This window comes from Cinclus cinclus, chromosome 29 (genome assembly GCF_963662255.1).
Source record: "Cinclus cinclus chromosome 29, bCinCin1.1, whole genome shotgun sequence".
Classification (NCBI taxonomy): Eukaryota; Metazoa; Chordata; class Aves; order Passeriformes; family Cinclidae; genus Cinclus; species Cinclus cinclus.
The window spans coordinates 3,601,701-3,611,789 of NC_085074.1; the positions used below are offsets into that span (position 1 = coordinate 3,601,701).

The 10,089-nt window shown below is 55.6% G+C and overlaps 2 protein-coding genes across 2 annotated transcripts; one reads left to right on the forward strand and one right to left on the reverse strand.

Moving 5' to 3' along the window:
- Positions 1-421: 421 nt before the first annotated feature.
- NPM2 (nucleophosmin/nucleoplasmin 2) lies at positions 422-2,577 on the reverse strand. Its single transcript, XM_062510705.1, has 9 exons — positions 2,414-2,577; positions 2,239-2,317; positions 2,049-2,134; positions 1,319-1,435; positions 1,145-1,238; positions 940-1,049; positions 767-795; positions 647-686; positions 422-466 (listed from the first exon to the last, which is right to left on the reverse strand). Exons 2-9 carry the CDS (start codon positions 2,285-2,287, stop codon positions 422-424), a joined length of 570 nt encoding a protein of 189 aa, XP_062366689.1. The 5' UTR covers positions 2,288-2,317; positions 2,414-2,577.
- A 1,448-nt stretch (positions 2,578-4,025) lies between these two features.
- Positions 4,026-9,396, forward strand: PBDC1 (polysaccharide biosynthesis domain containing 1). Its single transcript, XM_062510615.1, is given in 7 exon segments — positions 4,026-4,076; positions 4,199-4,264; positions 5,839-5,856; positions 5,858-5,899; positions 5,977-6,117; positions 8,010-8,121; positions 9,004-9,396. Coding segments are annotated over 7 exon segments (501 nt in total). The 5' UTR covers positions 4,026-4,040; the 3' UTR covers positions 9,090-9,396.
- Positions 9,397-10,089: the final 693 nt, after the last annotated feature.

Consider the following 10,089-nt stretch of genomic DNA (forward strand, 5'->3'; position numbering starts at 1 on the left):
CCAGGACTCCTCCAGCACAGCCCCCTGCTCCTCCTGGGGACCCCAAAACCGGGATGGGAACCCCCAAAAAAGGAACCCAAAGATCTCCAAACACCCCTGAACCCACCCAAAAACTCCCAAAACTCCCCTCAGGAGCGGCCCCCCCAAATCCAGGGCAGGTCCCCCAGCCTTCCCCCCACCCCCAGCAGCGCGGGCAGCCAGGAGTGCAAAATGTGCTTTTATTTATTTATTTGGGAAGGACACCACCAGCAGCAGCAGCTCCTGCTGCCTCCAGCACCTGGAAGGGAAGGAGCAGAAGGAATTTTTTACCCTCAGGGATCTCGGGGTGACCCCGCTGTGGGGATGGAGCCCCCCCCAATCCCGCAGGGACCTGGAATCCTCACCCCAATCCTCACCTGGCCAGGTCCGGATGGAATTCCCGTCATTTTTTTGGTGCTGTTTTCTTGCCCCGGCCGGCTCCGCGGCCCTGCAAGAACGGGGCGGGGGAGGCTGAATTTGGGGTGGGGGGAGCCCCAAATGTGCGTTTCTCCCCCAATTTTTGGATAGGGCCATCACAGCCCGGCCCTTTTCCCTTCAGCCAGGATCTCCTGGTGCGGTTATCCCGTGGGATCCCGGGGTGCAGGGGGTCACCCCAAACAGATCCTACCTTGCTGGGAAGGGGAGCCTCGGGGGCGAGGCTGCTCCTGCTGGGGAGAGAAGGGAGCGTTGGGATTTGGGGTCCCGGCCATGGGGGATCCCCCCCCCGCTCCAGCATTTCCATACTCACAGCTCATCCTCTTTTTCCAGCTTCCTTTTCTACGGGAGAGAGAGGGAAATAGAGGAGGGGGAACTCTTCCTCTCCGAGGGATGAAGGCCACGTCTCATCCCCTTAACAGAGAAGAATTTGGGGTCCCTTCCCCGTGCCACAGGGACCCCCCCCAAAACACCTCAGGTGCTGACCTTGGCGGTGCTGCCCTTCTGGGCACGTGAACCCTTGGGGGGGTTCTTGGGGACCTCCTCCATTGCTTCCTCTTCCTCTTCCTCTTCCTCATCCGAGCTCAGCATCATCACTGTGGAAGAGGCTGGCTGAGCCCCCCAGACCCCGCTGGGGGTGGGAGGGGACCCCAAACCTCACTGGACAAGCGGAGGGGAGCCCGATACTCACTGGACACGTGCTGGCCACTGACATAGACGGGCCCGGAGCCCGTTCGTAGGCGGAAGGTCACGGGGGGGTTCAGCTCCACTCCGGCCAGCGTGGCCTGGAAAACGGAGTGGAAAAAACTCCTGGTAGCCCCCCCCGGGACGGCAGCAGCCCCCAGACCCCTCCCCGGGCACTCACCATGGGCAGCACCGATGGCTTCAGCGTGGCCAGGGGCACCGGGGTGCGATTGTCACCGTCCTCGGTCACCACCTCCACCACGTGGAATTCATCCCGGGCCGTCTCCCCCAGGCAGATCTGGAAATTGGGAATCGGGAAAAATTGGAAATTATCAGGGGAAAAAAAAAAAAAAAAAACAACCTTGGAAATAATCGGGAGCCCCACAAAATCCAGACATTCCTCACCCAGCACCCCCCAGGGATGGATTCCCCTTCCCTGCCCCATCCTGCACAGGGAATTCTTCCCAGGGTCACCTCCCTGAGGGACGGAGAAGAAAATCCCTGCGGGACCCCTCACAGCACCTGGGAACCCCAGAGATTTTTGGGGGTGAGCTCAGTCCCTCCTCAGCCATGATCTCCACCCCATGGGGAATTCATCCCCTGAACAGCAAAGGGAAAATTCCCTCTAAAACCCCCAGGAATTTGGGGGGGGGGCTGAAGGACACAATCCCCCTCCTCCCCACCCAGCACAATCTCACCCATATCCCCATTAATTAATTAATTAATCTTAGAAGGATATATATATATATATATATACACACATATATATATAAGAAGAACAAGAAGAAGAACATAATATTCTGTAAGAAGACCACCCACCCCCACTTAAAACTCCTCATAATTCCGCGGAGTTTTTGGGGGTTTTTTTGGTTGGTTTTATTTTTTTTTTTGGGGAGGGGAGGTTTACACACAGTGCGCAGGACGAGCTGCTGCTCGCAGTTCCAATCCTCGGGCACCTGGAAGGTGTAGGAGCTCCTGGCGCTGCTCAGCTCGCACCCTGCGGGCACAGGAGGGGACAGAACCGTGCCAGGGAGGGGGTCCCGGGAAGGAGGGGGGGGGGGGGGGGACACCCCGGGGGTTTTGGGGGTTCCCTGCACTCACCCCAAAGGATGGACACGGGTCTCTCGTCGCTGCTGTCGCTAAAGGACATGGCTCGGGGACGGGACGGGGGTGGCACAGTCTGGGAGAGAGGGGGGGGGGGGGGACACGCACAAATGTGGGACCCCCCCCCTTCCTCCCCAAACCCGCGGCACCCCCAGACCCCCAAAACACTCACCCAGAAGAGCGGCGCAAATCGCAGCCCAAGGGGCACCCCCGGACAGCGGGGTCACCCCACAGCGGGCACTTATGGGGCACAGCCACCCCGCCCAGCCCGGTGCCAACGCAGCAGCGGCCACCGCGGCTGATCGGTTAATTAATTCATTAATTCATTAATTGCACACTCAGCTGCGGGTGCTGATATTAATTAATTCATTAATTACACACTCAGCTGCGGGTGCTGATATTAATTAATTCATTAATTGCACACTCAGCTGCGGGTGCTGATATTAATTAATTCATTAATTGCACACTCAGCTGCGGGTGCTGATATTAATTAATTCATTAATTGCACACTCAGCTGCGGGTGCTGATGAGCGTGGCAGCCCCCGCTGTGCCGCAGGTCACCGCGTGGGGACATCCCTGGTGTCCCCTCCAGCCCCCGGGTCCTCGCGTGTTCCCCCGCCCTGTGTGGCCCCCGATGTCCCCCCCGTGTCCCCCTGTCCCTCCCTCTGTCCATCTCTGTCCCTCTGTCCACTCCTGTCCCTCTGTCCCTCCCCAGTCCCTCTGTCCCTCCCCTGTCCCTCTGTTCCATTTCTGTCCCATTCCTGTCCCTCTGTCCCTCCCCTGTCCCTCTGTCCCATTCCTGTCCCTCTGTCCCATTCCTGTCCCTCTGTCCCTCCCCAGTCCCTCTGTTCCATTCCTGTCCCTCTGTCCATCCCCTGTCCCTCTGTCCCTCCCCTGTTCCTCTGTCCCATTCCTGTCCCTCTGTCCCTCCCCAGTCCCTCTGTTCCATTCCTGTCCCTCTGTCCATCCCCTGTCCCTCTGTCCCTCCCCAGTCCCTCTGTCCCATTCCTGTCCCTCTGTCCATCCCCAGTCCCTCTGTCCCATTCCTGTCCCTCTGTCCCATTCCTGTCCCTCTGTCCCTCCCCAGTCCCTCTGTCCCATTCCTGTCCCTCTGTCCCTCCCCTGTCCCTCTGTCCCTCCCCAGTCCCTCTGTTCCATTCCTGTCCCTCTGTCCCTCCCCTGTCCCTCTGTCCCTCCCCAGTCCCTCTGTTCCATTCCTGTCCCTCTGTCCCTCCCCTGTCCCTCTGTCCCTCCCCAGTCCCTCTGTTCCATTCCTGTCCCTCTGTCCCTCCCCAGTCCCTCTGTCCCTCCCCTGTCCCTCTGTCCCTCTGTCCCATTCCTGTCCCTCTGTCCCATTCCTGTCCCTCTGTCCCTCCCCAGTCCCTCTGTCCCTCCCCTGTTCCTCTGTCCCTCCCCAGTCCCTCTGTCCCTCCCCTGTTCCTCTGTCCCTCCCCAGTCCCTCTGTCCCATTCCTGTCCCTCTGTCCATCCCCAGTCCCTCTGTCCCATTCCTGTCCCTCTGTCCCTCCCCAGTCCCTCTGTCCCATTCCTGTCCCTCTGTCCCTCCCCTGTCCCTCTGTCCCTCCCCAGTCCCTCTGTTCCATTCCTGTCCCTCTGTCCCTCCCCTGTCCCTCTGTCCCTCCCCAGTCCCTCTGTTCCATTCCTGTCCCTCTGTCCCCTCCCCTGTCCCTCTGTCCCTCCCCAGTCCCTCTGTTCCATTCCTGTCCCTCTGTCCCTCCCCTGTCCCTCTGTCCCTCCCCTGTCCCCATGGGCGGAGCTGCCGCTCCCTTTCCGGCAGCGATGGCGGCGGCGGGACTGGCGGGACTGGCGGGACTGGTGACACTGGGGGGGAACTGGGGACACTGGGGGGGAACTGGGGGACACTGGGGGGGAACTGGGGACACTGGGGGACACTGGGGCCGTGTCCCCGCGCTGTCGCAGCCCCGTGTTCCCCGCAGGGCCCCGGCGAGGCCGCGGCGGCCGCTCAGGCGCTGGCGCTGCCCGCGGAGAGCTTCGGCAACGACGTGAGCGGAACTGGGAGGGACTGGGGGGACTGGGGGGAGATTGGGGGGTCTGGGGTGGGCTGGGGGGGAGTGGGGGAACTTGGGGGACTGGGGGAACTGGGAGGATTGGGGGGAACTGGGGGGAGTGGGGGAACTGGGAGGGATTGAGGGTGAATGGGATTACTGGGGAAACTGGGAGGGTCTGGGGAAGAGTGGGGGAAACTGGGGGGACCAGGGGAACTGGGGGCCCTTACTGGGAGCGGGTCACAGGCTGGGAGGGGGTCCCAGATTTTACAGTTTGAGCTTTTGGGGTCCCAGATTTTGGGGTTCCTGTCTCTGGGGGTGGGGGGGGGGTTCCCACTTCGGGGCTCCCTGTATTGGGGTGTTCCTGTTCTGGGGAGGGGTCTCAGATTTGGGGGTTCCACCTTTGGGGTTCCCTGGACAGTCCCAGAGCTGAGGGGGGGTCTCAGCTTTGGGGGATCCCAGTCCAGGAAGGGGGTCCTGCTTTTGGGGAGTCCCAGTTTGGGGGGGCTTGGGTCCCATTCCTGGAGAATCCCAGTCCTGGAAGGGGATCCTGATTTGGGGTTGGGGTCCCAGTTTTGGGGGGGATCCCAGTCCTGGAAGGGGATCCTGATTTGGGGTGGGGGGGGGTCCCAGTTTTGGGGTGAATCCCAGTCCTGGAAGGGGATCCTGATTTGGGGTTGGGGTCCCAGTTTTGGGGGGAATCCCAGTCCTGGAAGGGATCCTGATTTGGGGTGGGGGGTGGGGGGGGTCCCAGTTTTGGGGGATCCCAGTCCTGGAAGGGGATCCTGATTTGGGGTTGGGGTCCCAGTTTTGGGGTGAATCCCAGTCCTGGAAGGGGATCCTGATTTGGGGTGGGGGTCCCAGTTTTGGGGGGGATCCCAGTCCTGGAAGGGGATCCTGATTTGGGGTGGGGGGGGGGTCCCAGTTTTGGGGGGGATCCCAGTCCTGGAAGGGGATCCTGATTTGGGGTGGGGGGGGGGTCCCAGTTTTGGGGTGAATCCCAGTCCTGGAAGGGGATCCTGATTTGGGGTTGGGGTCCCAGTTTTGGGGGGAATCCCAGTCCTGGAAGGGGATCCTGATTTGGGGTGGGGGGGGGTCCCAGTTTTGGGGGGGATCCCAGTCCTGGAAGGGGATCCTGATTTGGGGTGGGGGGGGGTCCCAGTTTTGGGGTGAATCCCAGTCCTGGAAGGGGATCCTGATTTGGGGTTGGGGTCCCAGTTTTGGGGGGAATCCCAGTCCTGGAAGGGGATCCTGATTTGGGGTTGGGGTCCCAGTTTTGGGGGGAATCCCAGTCCTGGAAGGGGATCCTGACTTGGGGTGGGGGTCCCAGTTTTGGGGGGGATCCCAGTCCTGGAGCAAATCCCAGTTTTAGGCTCTCAATCCTGACCGAGTATACAAGAACCCCAAAAAGAAGAAAACCATTGAAGAACGAGAGGAAAAAGAGAAACCCTAAAGGAAAAGAAAATCCCAATGAAACCAGGGGAGCAAAATCCCCAAAAATGAGGGCGAGGGTCCCCAAAACTGGGGAGGGGGGAGCAGGGGGGGGGTCACGGTCCCTGCTCTTTGTGCAGCCCCGCGTGGAGCTGGCCCTGGGCGGCGAGGGCTCACCAGCACGCCCAGGTCTACTTCAACGTGAGTCTGGGGGCTCTTTGGGGGTTTTTAGTTTTGGGGTGGTGGTCCCCGGGCTGATCCTGAACCTCCCCGTGCAGCTCATCTCCTCCGTGGACCCCAAATTCCTGAGCCTGACCAAGGTGGACGATCGGATCTACGAGGAATTCCGCAGAACCTTCCGGGACCTGCGCGTCGACGTCCTGGACCCCGAGGAGCTCAAATCGGAGCCGGCCAAGGAGGTGGGGGAAGGTTTTGGGGGGGACCGGGGGGGTTTATGGGATTTCCATTTTTTTTATGGGATTTCCATTTTTTTTTATGGGATTTCCACTTTTTTTTAATGGGATTTCCACTTTTTTTAATGGGATTTCCATTTTTTTTAATGGGATTTCCACTTTTTTTTATGGGATTTCCATTTTTTTTTAATGGGATTTCCACCTTTTTTTATGGGATTTCCCCCCAGGATTTTCCCTCTTTCCCAGGATTTCCCCCCAGTTTTTCCCCCTTTTTCCCCGGGATTTCCCCCCCTTTTTCCCAGGATTTCCCCCCAGTTTTTCCCCCCCTTTTCCCCGGGATATCCCCCCCAGTTTTCCCCCCTTTTTCCCAGGATTTCCCCCCCTTTTTCCCGGGATTTCCCCCCCAGTTTCCTCCATTTTCCCCAGGATTTTTCCCCCAGGATTTTCCCTTTTTCCCAGGATTTTCCCCCAGTTTTCCCCCTTTTTCCCGGGATTTCCCCCCCCAGTTTCCCCTGTTTCCCCCAGGATTTTCCCCCCCAGGATTTTCCCTCTTTCCCAGAATTTCCCCCCCAGTTTTTTCCCCCTTTTCCCCAGGATTTCCCCCCCTTTTTCCCGGGATTTCCCCCCCAGTTTTCCCCCCTTTTCCCCGGGATTTTCCCTTTTCCCCAGGATTTCCCCCCCAGTTTTCCCCCTTTTTCCCAGGATTTCCCCCCAGGATTTTCCCTTTTTCCCAGTTTTCCCCCCTTTTCCCCGGGATTTTCCCTTTTCCCCAGGATTTCCCCCCAGTTTCCCCCCTTTTTCCCAGTTTTCCCCCCTTTTTCCCAGGATTTCCCCCCAGGATTTTCCCTTTTTCCCAGTTTTTCCCCCTTTTCCCCGGGATTTTCCCTTTTTCCCGGGATTTTCCCCCCAGTTTCCCCCCTTTTTCCCAGGATTTCCCCCCCAGTTTCCCCCCTTTTTCCCAGGATTTCCCCCCAGGATTTTCCCTTTTTCCCAGTTTTTCCCCGGGATTTTCCCTTTTCCCCAGGATTTCCCCCCAGTTTCCCCCCTTTTTCCCAGTTTTCCCCCCTTTTTCCCAGGATTTCCCCCCAGGATTTTCCCTTTTTCCCAGTTTTTCCCCCTTTTCCCCGGGATTTTCCCTTTTTCCCGGGATTTTCCCCCCAGTTTCCCCCCTTTTTCCCAGGATTTCCCCCCCAGTTTCCCCCCTTTTTCCCAGGATTTCCCCCCAGGATTTTCCCTTTTTCCCAGTTTTTCCCCGGGATTTTCCCTTTTCCCCAGGATTTCCCCCCAGTTTCCCCCCTTTTTCCCAGTTTTCCCCCCTTTTTCCCAGGATTTCCCCCCAGGATTTTCCCTTTTTCCCAGTTTTCCCCCCTTTTTCCCAGGATTTCCCCCCAGGATTTTCCCTTTTTCCCAGTTTTCCCCCCTTTTCCCCGGGATTTTCCCTTTTCCCCAGGATTTCCCCCCAGTTTCCCCCCTTTTTCCCAGTTTTCCCCCCTTTTTCCCAGGATTTCCCCCCAGGATTTTCCCTTTTTCCCAGTTTTTCCCCCTTTTCCCCGGGATTTTCCCTTTTTCCCGGGATTTTCCCCCCAGTTTCCCCCCTTTTTCCCAGGATTTCCCCCCCAGTTTCCCCCCTTTTTCCCAGGATTTTCCCACAGTTTTCCCCCCCTTTTTCCCAGGATTTCCCCCCAGGATTTTCCCTTTTTCCCGGGATTTCCCCCCCAGTTTTTCCCCCTTTTTCCCGGGATTTCCCCCCCAGTTTCCCCCCTTTTTCCCAGGATTTCCCCCCAGGATTTTCCCTTTTTCCCAGTTTTTCCCCGGGATTTTCCCCCCAGTTGTTTTCCCTGCCATTTTGGGGGTGCTCAGGGTGTTGTTATTTTTTTTTTTGGTCCCCCCCTGTACAGAAGTGGCGCCCGTTCTGTCTCAGCTTCCAGGACCTGGTGGAAGATTTCAACTACGGGACCTTGCTCAGGCTGGACTCGCGCAGGGACTACAGCGAGGAAAACTCCATTTTTGGTGGGAAAAAGGGAGCATTTTTTGGGAAAAAAACAGCACGGTTGGGGAAAACTGGGATGGTTAATGGGGAAAAAAAAAAAAATCAGCATTTTATGGGGAAAAATCAGCAATTTTTGGGGAAAAAAACCAGAATTTTTAGGGGGAAAAAACAATTTTTAGTGGGGAAAAACAGAATTTTTAGGGGGAAAAACCAGTATTTTTAGGGGAAAAAAAATCTCCATTTTTATTAGGAAAATCCCCATTTTCAGTGGGAAAATCCTCATTTTTATTGGGAAAAATCCCCATTTTCAGTGGAAAAAATCCCCATTTCTAATGGGAAAATCCCCATTTTCAGTGGAAAAATCCCCATTTTTAATGGAAAAATCCCCATTTTTAATGGGAAAATCCCCTTTTTTATGGGAAAAAACATCATTTTTATTAGGAAAATCCCCATTTTCAATGGGAAAATCTCCATTTTCAATGGGAAAATCCCCATTTTCAGTGGAAAAATCCCCATTTTTAATGGAAAAATCCCCATTTTTAATGGGAAAAACCCCTTTTTTATGGGAAAAAACATCATTTTTATTAGGAAAATCCCCATTTTCAGTGGAAAAAATCCCCATTTTCAATGGAAAAATCCCCATTTTCAATGGGAAAATCCCCTTTTTTATGGGAAAAATCCCCATTTTTATTAGGAAAATCCCCATTTTCAATGGGAAAATCCCCATTTTCAGTGGGAAAAATCCCCATTTTCAGTGGGAAAATCCCCATTTTCAATGGAAAAATCCCCATTTTCAATGGAAAAATCCCCATTTTCAGTGGGAATCGGGGTGCAGGGGGCTGGGGGTGACCCCGACCCCCCCCAAACCCCCCCTGGAGCTGCTCCCTCTCCTCTTTTTGCAGCCCCCAGGATCCAATTCTTCGCCATCGAAATCGCCCGGAACAGGGAGGGCTTCAACGACGACGTTTACAGCAGAAAATCCCGATGAGGATTGGGAATTTTTGGGGTTTTATTTTTATTTTTATTTTTTTGGGGGGGGTGGGAATTATGGGATGGGGCGAGGAAGGCAGGAACCCCCACCCCCACCAGGTTGGATTTGATGGGAGCAGCCCCAAAACCGTTCCCAGGGTTTTTTTGTTGTTGTTTTTTTTTTTTTTTTTTTTTTTTTTGGGAAATTTGTGGAATTTCGGGATGGCCGGAGCTGCTCCAGCTCTAAATAAATGTTGGAAAAAATCCCAATGCTGGTTTTGGGGATCGTCGGTGGGAAAATCCCAATCTGTGGTTTTTTTTTTTGGGGGGGGGGGGTTCACTGGGGTGTCCCCCCAATCCCCTCGTAGCTAAAAAAAAAAAAAAATAAAAAAAAAATAAAAAAAAAAAAATTCCAGGAATTTGGGGTCGAATCCAGGCGGGTTTTGGGGTTAAATGGGATTTTTTTTTTTTTTTTTTTTTTTTTTTTTTTTTGGGAGGATTTGGGAAAAGTCACCCCGTGGGAAAGGGGCTTTGGGGGGGGGGGGAGGGGGGGGATGTTGGGGTGCAGAGGGAGATTTTGGGGTTCTGTGGGGAATTTTGGGGTACAGAGGGAGATTTTGGGGTTCTGGGGGGGAATTTTGGGGTTTTGGGGAGGAATTTTGGGGTGCAGAGGGAGATTTTGGGGTTCTGGGGGGGAAATTTTGGGGTTCTGGGGGAATTTTGGGGTACAGAGGGAGATTTTGGGGTTCTGTGGGGAATTTTGGGGTTCTGGGGGGGAATTTTGGGGTTTTGGGGAGGAATTTTGGGGTTCTGGGGGGGAATTTTGGGGTGCAGAGGGAGATTTTGGGGTTCTGGGGGGGAATTTTGGGGTTCTGGGGGAATTTTGGGGTACAGAGGGAGATTTTGGGGTTCTGGGGGGAATTTTGGGGTACAGAGGGAGATTTTGGGGTTCTGGGGGGAATTTTGGGGTTCTGGGGGGAATTTTGGGGTTTTGGGGAGGAATTTTGGGGTGCAGAGGG